General features: G+C 36.1%; 2 protein-coding genes across 3 annotated transcripts; both read left to right on the top strand.

The window, feature by feature from the left end:
* The first annotated feature begins 398 nt into the window (after positions 1–398).
* Positions 399–5,128, top strand: LOC103333470 (growth-regulating factor 4-like). Of its 2 annotated transcripts, XM_008236299.3 has the most exons (4): positions 399–895; positions 1,725–2,079; positions 4,345–4,748; positions 4,828–5,128. In XM_008236299.3, the coding sequence occupies exons 1-4, from the start codon at positions 673–675 to the stop codon at positions 4,833–4,835; spliced, it is 990 nt and encodes a 329-aa protein (XP_008234521.1). In that variant the 5' UTR covers positions 399–672; the 3' UTR covers positions 4,836–5,128. The 2 variants fall into 2 exon arrangements, with proteins under 2 accessions (XP_008234521.1, XP_088908886.1); XM_089052760.1 differs by having other exon boundaries at positions 410–895; positions 4,345–5,012.
* Positions 5,129–5,643: 515 nt separating this feature from the next.
* GTG1 (GPCR-type G protein 1) lies at positions 5,644–11,038 on the top strand. The gene is made up of 11 exons (XM_008236301.3): positions 5,644–6,002; positions 6,148–6,248; positions 6,361–6,719; positions 7,048–7,126; positions 7,421–7,509; positions 7,800–7,892; positions 8,640–8,666; positions 8,783–8,869; positions 9,258–9,329; positions 9,918–10,048; positions 10,746–11,038. Exons 1-11 carry the CDS (start codon positions 5,788–5,790, stop codon positions 10,897–10,899), a joined length of 1,407 nt encoding a protein of 468 aa, XP_008234523.1. The 5' UTR covers positions 5,644–5,787; the 3' UTR covers positions 10,900–11,038.
* The last annotated feature ends 1,087 nt before the right edge of the window (positions 11,039–12,125 follow it).

The following is a 12,125-nucleotide window of genomic DNA, read 5'->3' as shown; positions in this document are numbered from 1 at the left end:
ATAGTGTAATACAGTAGTATAATTACGTGATATAATTTGTTTACGTGACCATAACTACAGGGTATATATCAAATTATATCATCATCTCATATTATTATACGTTTACAAACTATACCAACCATTCTCTAATAACATTCTACAATTTCTCGACTGGAACAGCATTAGGGAACACATTTCTCGCATTCGCACTCGCACATAGACACAACTTTTCGGCAACTAGACAAGCCTACCTACTTGAGAGTTGAGAGTTGAGAGTTGAGTTGGGACACCACCACCATGTCCGTCTTGTAATTGTAATTAAGCTTTAGACTTTACTTAATAATAACTAAACTTACCCCAATAATAATAAAAAATAACAATAAGCAAACTTAATACTAACAAGCATCCCTCCCTCCCCCAATAAAATTAGACCAGAGCTTGGTCCTTGGGGTTGTTCCTTCCACAGAGTCACAGTCACAGTCACAGACGCTGCCCCCCTTTCTCAACACAAACGCACAGAACAGAAGACAGCGAGAGTGAGTAACCCAACATCAACATGCTCGAGTCGAAACTGAGGCTGATCTAGTGTGTCCCATGTTTTTCTCTGTCGTCCTCGTCGTCGGTAATGTTTGAGCTCCTCCTGCCTGGGTCCTGGAGCTGGAGGTGAATAGTTGTTGGTTGGGGGTTGCGAAGATGAATACTTGTGCTACTGGAGCTGGAGGTGGAGGTGGAGGTGGGGCTGCTGGGATGACGGGGATGAGGTCACCTTTCACAGTGTCTCAGTGGCAAGAGCTGGAGCATCAGGCTCTGATCTTCAAGTATATGATGGCAGGCATGCCCGTGCCTCCTGATCTCGTGCTTCCTATTCAGAAGAGTTTTGAGTCCATTTCTCAAAGATTGTTCCACCATCCTACCAGTAAGCCTATCTCGCTCTCTCTCTCTCTCTCTCTCTCTCTCTCATTTTTAATTTATTGATTATTTTTTCACTCTTCAGATTAAACGATTTAATCTGAAGAAAATATGTTTTCTTCCTCGGTGTTTCTTTTTGATTTTCCAGTTCTTCAAATAAGAAACCATGGATATATATGTTTATACTTTTTTGTTTATATTTATTTTGAGAAGCACCTCTTTCTTTTCTTCTTGTGGGGATTGTAAATGCCCATTATGAAGTTGTGTAATACTTGTTAAATGCGTTTTAAAACTATTTGTACTAGTGTTTTTCTCTATGGTTCAATCAACCAGGGATCTTATATTTCTTTTCACTCCAAATGAATAGACAGGGAATCGCCTCGCCCTTTGGACTCTGAAATTATTTGACTTTGAAATGCGGTTAGGATTTGTGACTTATGCCTGGATGTGTTCAATTTAATTTCAGGAGTCACCTTTTGATATTTAATGGAATTTCCTTGCTTCTTTACTCTACACGTTTTCTTACACTAGTTTTTCAAGTTCATCCTTTATTTATTTACCACAAAAAAATAAAAATAAAAAATAAAAAAAATCCTGCGTTGGAACAAACACTTCTTGTTGTTCCTCTGGTTTTGAAATTTCTAAATTCGCTACTTTCCTTTTTGGCTAATTCCATATTACATATTCTTTGTTTTCTATGATATATATATATATATATATATTCCTTCTGTCTTTGTTGCTGATAATACATCATAAGACAGTCAATATTGTGGTTTTGCTGAAGATGAAGTAGAAGTAAACATATCACTTAATAGATTCTGGATAAATTTTTGCAGTGGGTTATTGTTCCTTCTACGGGAAGAAGGTGGACCCTGAACCGGGACGCTGTAGAAGGACTGACGGAAAGAAGTGGAGGTGCTCCAAGGATGCATACCCGGACTCCAAGTACTGTGAGCGCCACATGCACCGTGGCCGCAACCGTTCAAGAAAGCCTGTGGAATCACAAACCATGACACAGTCATCGTCCACTGTGACATCATTGACTGTCACTGCAAGCAGCAGTGGAACTGGGAGCTTCCAGAACCTTCCACTGAATGCCTTTGGTAACACCCAAGGAACTAGTTCTGGAACCAATCAGTCTCATTATCAGATAGACTCCATTCCTTTTGGAATCCCAAACAAAGATTATAGGTATTTCATTCTCTGCAATTCACTTTTACTTCAGTTCATTGTTAAAAAAATGCTAGTGAAGAAAGTAAACAAAATGTTTGAATGCTTGCAAAATGGAAGTTTTACAACTGGCTAGTCCAACTATAAGTTTATCGAGTTGAAACTTGATTAAATGGAAACATGAAGAGAAAGAAAATGAAGATATGATAATCGTCTTTCCTTGTGTTTTATTTCCGGCATTGAGAGAGAGTATTATGTGATGCAAACTATTGGATGCATACGCATGTTTTTAGTCTTGCTTGGGCCCGTATTGTTAAAATTGTGTGGTAGCAGCAATATTGGTGACTTCCTGCCATGTAGGTATTGGGGTTCTTGCAGATAGATACTTTTCGATTTCTGTCAGATCCAGGGTTCTGGGCCCAGATGTGCTTAGAATAGTTGCTTAATTTTTTTATGTCTTCACTGAAAGTCTAGGCCTTTTTGCAGTCTTCTTTCTGGCTTGATCATTTTTCATTTTGTTTTCTCTGCTAAATTTTCTGCAGAAGTCTAATAAGTGAAAAACTATATACTATCCTAAGTTTCTGCTGAACAGAAAGATAGGAATGGTAGGCCTACGAGTTCTCCAATTTCTATATTTTTTGGGGTAATAGGTTGCCTGAAATCTGTTTAAGAAATGCATATATCAGTTTCTGAATATTTTTGGTCTTAAAAAAGTAGTTGTAAAGAGTTAAATTTTTTAAATTTTAAATTTAATCATTTGAGCATCACATACAGCACATCAGATCAGACTCTCATATATGTAGATGGCCTTATACTTTATTATTGTTTCTAATTATGTTAGCTGCTATTTGGTATATCTTATATTGGTGCCTAAGTCGAGTATCTTAAATTTTTATGGAAAGCTTATTGTTATATCTAGTATTTGCGGGATCGTTTATCCATTTATGAAATGGTATGGTGGAATTGATATGGAAAGACTGCTGACATCTATATTGAATGTCTAGCAAAAACTTTGTGAATTCCTGTCAACGCTCGGGCCCAGAAGTCTGATGTCTTTCCAGTGAGGGCCTTTTGACAGCCATCCTTTGCAATTGCTTCTATAGATTGCATTCTCTTAATTCCTGGACGAAATCAGACAGCATTTAAGTTGTGCTGAGTTAGTGGCATCTTATTCACCATGCACGGTAGCTATTGACAAGGAATTTTGCAGAAATTTTTTGGTCAAAAGATTTTATGTATTTATTCTCAACAGTGGCAAAGGAATTGATCCCCTGCATCTTTTGATGAAAGGATTGAGTGGAGTTCATGTTACTTACCTTAATATATTGATATAAACCATATAGAATATATAAATATTGTTAGAATGCATGGTATATACATATTATGCATGAATGTCAGGTACATATTATGCCGTTTGCATCCTGCAGCATCTATGCCTATAGCTGTGTAAGAATTGACCTTTTATTTGTTTCCATTGATCATCTGAAACTATTTCATGAATTCATGGGCTTTCTCTTACGCTGTCGCTCCTCTCTTAATTTTAAAAAATGTTTAGATTATTTCTTGTACCTGATATTCTGTTGTCCTTGCCCTTTTCTTTTTGCTGGTTGCACTTGCTTGTTTCCTTTGCGCTTTGGATGCCTTAAGATCTTCTGTAACTCCTGTAGTACTTGTCTGTCAATTTCCATTTTTTCTGATGCAGTAACGGAGTTGGGACTTGCACTGTGATGTAGAGGATGGGTTTATTAGGTTTAGGAAATGAGATTAGAAAGATGGTATTCTAACAATTCAGGGGAAAAATTAATTAAGTTTTTTTCCTAAAAAAATGTAAAAACTACACTTCGTGGCCGTGCATCTTTGTGTTTACGTGATCAATATAGTGTTTTTGGTGGAAGTTTTTTTTTCCCTGCACATAAGCTGGCAACACCAACATGAATCAGTTTGAACCGTACAACCAACTGTAAGGACATGTTGGATATCTTAAAATGATGCGTACAATATCATTTGCATTTGAATGCAGTGGTGTGGTGCCATAACATGGGGAGATGATAAAGTTGCTGAAGGTGTGTAGAGATGTGATCATATGAGAACAAGCTGAGTTTTTTAAGGAACAAATTTTCAAACAGTTATTAATTCAGTGATATATCAGAAGTAGTTGAGATTCCTTTTCATTTAGATATGAGATATCCATAGAGCTGTAAACACATCATTCACTGTTATTTACTATGACAAAAGATGGGAACACCTCATCTAACAGCAAATCAATCACCCTTCACTTTACTACAGGTATCTTCAAGGACTTAAACCCGAGATTGGTGAGCATAGTTTCTTGTCTGATGCTTCAGGAAGCAACAGGGGTCTCCAGATGGACTCACCACTAGACAGCACATGGCCTCTGATGCCATCCAGAGTTGGCTCATTTCCTGCATCAAAATCGGGTGATGGCTCCATTTTGCATCATGATTATCCACAGCATTCATTTTTCAATAATGCATTCCCCTCAGAATCTGTGAAACAGGAAGGTCAATCTCTCCGACCTTTCTTTGACGAGTGGCCTAAAGGCAGGGATTCCTGGTCTGGTCTTGAGGATGAGAGATCCAACCAGACCTCATTCTCCACCACCCAGCTCTCAATATCAATTCCAATGACTTCATCTGACATCTCTGCAACAAGTTCTCGATCCCCACGTGGTGAGTTTCAACGTGGGAGGGTTTCGTGCGAATTAATTGATGATTCTAAATATTGTGGTTAAATTGTAATGTTTTGCAGATAGTTGAGAGAAGAGAATCATGCTTTGGGAATTCCAGGCTTGGGAAAGTCGTATGATATGCTTCAGAGAGTGCTTGAAGAGTCACTCGTGTTTGTGAAAGCTTTGGTGGTTACCTATATTTGTTTAAAAGTACATTTGCAGACTCGAGTTTAGGTCTGAATAATTCAAACAACATGATTCACAAGTATGTATGTAGGAGGATAAGGATATCCAGAACATGAAAGAGCAACATTTGTCGGTCTTGGCTTTGATTTGTTGATATATATATCTATATTCAATGAACTGTCGTAATTTTATCAACTCATAGCCTCGTGGAATAATGAGAATTGATAGACAGGTGATTTGAATGGAGGTCTCTTCCTTCCTTCCCTTCTCCCTTCCTCCCTTCCTCCTCCCTTCCTCCCGTAACTTGTATGCATTGCATGCCTGGAACTTGACTTGAGGTCTCATCTGTTTAGTTGACAAATTGAACTTGCAAATTGGTACCCTTCATTATTAAAAAAACTACATAAAATTGAAGAAATCAAAGAAAGGTGTAAATTCATGACGTCGTGAAGTTAGTGGCAGAGATAATATCGGTTTCCAGAAGTTCTTCCTCCAAAAAGTAGTTTTTATTTCACCCTTGTAATTCGAACAACTATTTTTTGTATTTAAAGGTAAGTATTTTAAGAATTGGCAGGCTTAATTTTTTGGTCAAAACAACCGTCCCTTATCACAGACCAAGAAGTTTAGAAAAATCTACTTCCTTCAGCAGCACTCCTCACCCTCAGCTAAAAAGAATAAGGGAAACGAGAAGAAGAGAAATCGTTCGCAGTTGCCAGTAACGTCGTGAAGTATTGGTGTGTGAATCAAAAAGTTAAAAAAGTTGAGCCACCCCATTGCAAATAGGATAGTCAGGAGGATCTGGTTCCTCAAAGTCGGTCAAAACAAAAACAAAAAAAGTCGCAGAAGATATATTGATGGGTTGGGGTTGGGCAATCTACGAGGGAGTGGTGGCGTTGGGATCGCTGGGGCTCCTGGGATGGGCGGGGCTGTGGTTCTTGAACCGAAGGCTCTACAAAGAGTACGAAGAGAAGAGGGTCTTAGTTCAGATCATATTCAGCGTGGTCTTCGCCTTCTCTTGTAATCTGCTGCAGCTGGTCCTCTTCGAGATCATCCCCTTTCTCTCCCAAAGGTATGCTAAATCCCTAATTGCTTGCCATTGCCAATGCCAATGCCATCTGAATGGGATTGTAATAATAATAATAATTCATAATTATATACGGTTCGGTGCCATTTCATAATTGCATTTGCTTTCTGCAACAAATTGTATTTTGCAGGGCACGATGGCTCAACTGGAAGCTCGATTTGTTTTGTCTCATACTATTACTGGTTTTCATGTTGCCTTATTATCATTGTTTCTTAATGCTCTGCAACAACGGTACGTACCTACGTCTAAGTCTGGCACTATGTTATTTTAACGAAGAAAGAGACAATGAATGCTTATCTGTTTCTTCTTTTCCAACTTCAAACTCCTCCTCTATTCATCTCAGGGTTCCCGAAGGAACGCGCTGCTCTTGGATCCGTCTTGTTTTTGCTCGCCTTCCTTTATGCTTTCTGGCGCATGGGCATTCACTTCCCTATGCCTTCCCCGGATAAAGGCTTCTTCACCATGCCTCAATTGGTCAGTCGGATTGGGGTCATTGGCGTTACTGTCATGGCTGTCTTGTCTGGTTTTGGAGCTGTCAATTTGCCCTACAGTTACTTATCTCTCTTTATCAGAGAGATTGAGGAAGCAGAGATCAAGTCCTTGGAAAGACAGCTAATGCAATCCATCGAGACTTGTATTGCTAAGAAAAAGAAGATCATTCTTTCTCAAATGGAGATGGAACGGATTCATGGATCAGAAGAGGTCCCTTTAGCAATCCTATAATTTATCTTTCTTGTCTTAAAATTTGGAACTCATCATCTGTTTGATGCGATTGACACTTGTTAAACATCTACTTGACATAGTCTACACTTGTTCAATTTTGTCTCAAGTATAAATACATGCGGATCTTGATTTGTATATTCCAACTATTACTTGCATCAACATGGACACTCTACGATAATCGTTTTTGTTGTTCAAAATGATTTTACTTGGAAATTGTATTTGTATTAGCATATGTATAAGATTTTAGTTACTAGCAGTGTTATAAACCCAATCTGGACTTGCGCCTAATTAAAGTTATATGTTGCAGAAATTAAAGGCTAGATCTTTCTTTAAAAGAATTGTTGGCACTGTTGTGCGATCTGTGCAAGAGGATCAAAAGGAGCAAGGTTGGTGTTGTTTGATGTTTTTCCTTGGGATAAAATCCTGCATTTTTCCTTCTAAAAGATTGTTTTTGGTCTTTTATCGATGATTTTTAAAATTTTTACTTTTCTTAACTACTTCTCTTGTCATGTTACTTGCATGCATCGAGAACTATTAAATATGTTGACTTATTGAGCTTTCCAGACTATCAACATTGTGCCTTTACTTTGTAAAGATTTCGTCGTTGTCTTATTTCACTTATTTCTCTCCTATGTTCTCTCCCTCCCTCCCTCCCTCCCTTCCATTCTTGGGTTACGAAGATATTAAAAACATGGAAGCAGAAGTGCAAGCATTAGAAGAGCTTTCAAAGCAGCTATTCCTGGAAATTTATGAGCTTCGTCAAGCAAAGGTTCAGTTCCAATTATGTATTATTGTTTATACTATTTAATTTCAAATGTCTCCTTTCTAGAACTGCTGCTCTATGTGAGTACTGAACCATGCATCTGTTCTTTTATGTACTGGGTGGAAAATTTGTGCAGGCTATAAAAAAAAACAATTCCATGGGCCATTAAAGAGTATAGTGGATGATAGAAATGATCCAGTTGACTAAAGTTAGAACATCATAATGCTTACCTATATTTAATGCCCATTCTGTGCCTGATTAGTGGCATATAAACTTAAATTGTTATTACTTTACAGGAAGCTGCTGCTTATTCTCGAACCTGGAAGGGTCATATGCAGAATCTACTTGGTTATGCATGTTCAATCTACTGTGTATATAAAATGATTAAGGTATGGGTTGCATTTTTTTGCCCAAGGAGGTGGTATGAATTAAAGTCAGTTTAGATACATGCATGTCAAATTTAAAATTATTTTTCTCTTCTTTGAGTAAAACAAGTTTTGGACATTACATTAACATATACTGTGTACAGCTCTCAAACACATCAGAACCCTTTGCTGGTCAATTTTTATATTATATGCTTATCGGTTCCATTTTCCTGGAAGGTTTATTCTTTAATGATTATGAGATCTTATCATATATTTGAATCTTGAGTCTTGCGTCAAATACTAAAGATATTTGAGTCTTAAATCTTGAGTTTTATGTCATAAAAATTATATCATCACACACACACACACACACACACACACAACATATAAGGACTTGATGCCTCTTAATGCGTGAATCCCTGATATAATTATACTATCTAGTGTAGGCCGACATGCAATCTAAGACCTGTTAGGTTACTCCGAATTTCGGTATACAAAAGTACTTTAAAATTCGCACCAGAATTTGTGGTGTTTCTCTCTCCAATGTAAGAGTTTCCCACTTAAAATTTTCTCACTTAATAGAATTTTTACATCCCATTTGTAAGAAAATATGGGGAGTCATCTGTGGGATACAAAAGAAAATTCTGTCTGCAGAAAGGGTTTGTATTACCATATTTTTTTAAGCAAGCAACGTCCTTCATTTTTTTTCCTTCCTAGTTTTGGATTTTGATTTTTGAAAAGTGCCTGATTACTTTTAATTGCTCTCTGCAGTCTTTGCAAAGCGTTGTTTTCAAAGAGGTATTACTTTCATCTCTCACTTATTACTTTTGACACTTGCTTATATGTATGTTTCTGCTTTCTGGCTATTAATTTCCAATTTTGTATTGGATAAATAATAAAAAGTTCTCTAACAGGCTGGCTCTGTGGATCCTGTTACAATGACAATTAGCATATTCTTGCAGTTCTTTGACATTGGTATCAATGCAGCATTGTTGTCACAGGTTAGGCAGCTTAACATTTACACCTATATTGGTTGACCCTTTGGTTTAATATCTGAAGCTGCATGCCTGTGGTCTTTTCCCCCCTCAAAGGACAAACTTGCAGTTATTTAATGTATTACCTTTTGCAATAATTTAGACAGCCACCTCGATCTTATTCCTGTTTTGGATGAAGCTCAACAATTTAGTGGATTACGAGAAATGGGTGGCAGTCCTGTGATTTTAGTAGCACAAAATATATGCAAATTCACAGTCATTAAAACAATTAGACTCCTGACTTTGGCCTTATTTCCAATATGTGCTAGTTTCTGAATGATATGTACTTATAATGCTTGATTGGTTAGACTATTGAACACGTTGTTGACACTTCTTTTGTTCTCATTGTTGGCAGTATATTTCACTCTTGTTCATTGGAATGTTGATTGTTATATCAGTTCGTGGATTCTTGACAAATTTAATGAAGGTAATCCTTCTTATGCCTGCCTTTTCATTTATTTCTTATTTAAGTTGGAGAACCACAATGCACTGATTTGCTTTCTTCAGACTGATTACCAAAATGCGGTGTCCAGTCTTTTTAGAAAAAGAAAAAAAAGAGAGTTCTGAATGCTTGCTTTTTTACTTTTGACTGAGTTGCAGACAAACTGGCAAGGCTAAATAGCCGAAAGTTAAAACACAGTTGTTTTGGATCTGGAGTTTATAACCAGATACTTCTTCTTTTTTAGGTTGTACATGCTAGTGCTACAATTACATGAATAAAAAATAAATTGATCTTAACCAGGTCTTAATCCCATTTTAAGTCGTTTTCTGGGAATACACTGGTTGTTCTTTTACCAGTCTTTGGATTATTAAGTGGCATAGTATTTTGATATGACCTATATGACCTTTTTATATACATGCCTGGTGCAATGACATCAATGACATCAATGCCCTCAAGCTTTTTCATTTTTTGTTATCTTTGTTAACGAGAAACTGGTGGAAGGATAAATGGAGCATCTTTTTTCATTGTTTTCTGATATCCTATGGCTTAGCTTTCTGTCTTTGCTGTGCACAGTTCTTTTTTGCAGTATCAAGAGTTGGGAGTGGATCTTCTAGCAATGTTGTACTGTTTCTGTCTGAAATTATGGGAATGTACTTTCTGTCCTCTATTCTTTTGATAAGAAAAAGCCTGGCAACTAAGTACAGGTATGCTGATAATTGATGTTTGTCAACATTCGTCTTTGTTTTTGGTTTTTCTTTCCTTGATGTTGAATGGTCTGGACACTGGTTATGTTTATGAATTTTGGTCAGTTGTATTGAGCTTAAGTGCTAATTATTTTCACTCTAGTGTGCATACCGCACCTCAAATTTCCTAATTATTGTATTTTGTTAAGGCAAAAACATGCTTCAAAACTTTGAAATGAATTTGATGCACATTTACAAGAAAACAAGAATTTGCCTCTTTTCTCAGTTTCAGAACAAAAACATTGTCCTCTTCTTAACTTCATAAGTATGGAGGGCTCGGGGAAAAATAGAAACCGACCAAAATACTGTCTTACAAGATGCATCCAAGTATTGACAACAGTAATGGTGCGAGGAATATTTCTTCTTGTAATTGTAGACTACATTTACAGTATGTTGGAATAATACCTTATTATTTAATAAATTGAAATTTTGAACTCACAAATTAAGAGAGAACTATACTAATATAAAAACAGTATATTACACTTGATTATTGACTGAAATTGTTACTTTAGCCATGTTTTGTCTGTCTGGAAGTGCAGATTTCCAAATGATGGTCGTCAAACTTTGTTACGTCTTGTGTCATATAAACTTGATTGCATGTTGAACGAGTTTTGGATAGAGATAGAGTATTGTTGCCTGAGCTTTTATCTCCTGGCAGGATGATCATAACAGATGTATTGGGTGGAGATATTCAGTTTGACTTCTATCACCGGTGGTTTGATGCAATCTTTGTGGCCAGTGCTTTTCTTTCTCTACTTTTGCTTTCTGCACATTATACCTCTCGGCAGGCTGACAAACACCCGATTGATTAATGTAGTTTAATGCCAACTATGTAATGTAACTAACAGCTTAACCTTTTCATAAAAATTCCAAAAAGAATGCGATTTGAATGATTTGATTCATACCGCATTTTTTAGGTTTTATTATGAAATTGCGGGTGGTTTAACTTAACTATGAAGTGATTTGCGTGGTAGGTACCCATATTATTTGTTTATTTTGTAGCATGCCACTTGTTCGGCATATCATCTTCGCTTGTCCGCATAGGAAGATAATACGATTTGAACCACAAGGAAAGATGAATGCAGATCAATATCCATCCAAGCCTTAGCCTTCGTGATTATTATTATTATTAGAGATAATAATAGTAGAGATCATTTTTTATGGGTGAAACTTATGATCCAAAAAAGAATGGTTGACTTTGTAATAATAGAGATAATACCTCTATTTACACGTTTTCTGAAAAGATAATTTTTTACGAAGAAGGTCCGCGACATACGTCTTTTTACGCATGCCATATTTCTTGTTTGTCCTTACAATTCAACTTTTTATTTTCTATGATCTATGTCAAATTTGATCCTTGTCAAATTTAATCTATTAATTTGACCAATTTTATAATTTAGCCTTTATTCCAAATCAAATTCAACTACAAGTTAAATTTTTCAAAGTTAAAATGGTGTAGTTCGTAGTAGAAAATAAGTTAGACTAGTGTGGAAGAAGTGGAACTTTATAAAATAAACCAAAGACCTTTTTCTTTTGGGTTTGGCCATATATGGTACCAACATAAAACGTCATGTTTTGTTTTTAGAGGAACCTGATCTCAAATTTTTAGTTGTCAAATTATTTTTTTTAAAAAAAAGTAATGCTACACTTACTACATTTTTATTATATATTTTTATACCAAATAAAGTATGTCACATATTATATGCCACATCAATTAAATCAATAAAGTATATTTTAATTTAGAAAATTAGAAAATTAAATATTAAAAATTATTAAATAATTTTTATTGATGTATGATTGTCCACCTTAATTATCATATAAATACAGCATAATGTGGTAAGAGTAACATTATTCGTCAAAATAAAATAAAAAACTAGACAGGCCGTAATATGGTAGACCAGCAAAAAAAAATGTCAGGACCCCCAATTTTTTTAGGCCCGCATTTAAATTCGAAATATACGAAACTTTACTCATTTACTCATTTTCCGTAGAAAATAAAATTCCTGGCGAGATTTAAGCTGCTTAATATGTAGATGGA

This window comes from Prunus mume, linkage group LG5 (assembly GCF_029339155.1).
Source record: "Prunus mume cultivar Tortuosa linkage group LG5, ASM2933915v1, whole genome shotgun sequence".
NCBI lineage: Eukaryota > Viridiplantae > Streptophyta > Magnoliopsida > Rosales > Rosaceae > Prunus > Prunus mume.
This window is presented reverse-complemented; position numbering and strand designations above follow the sequence as displayed.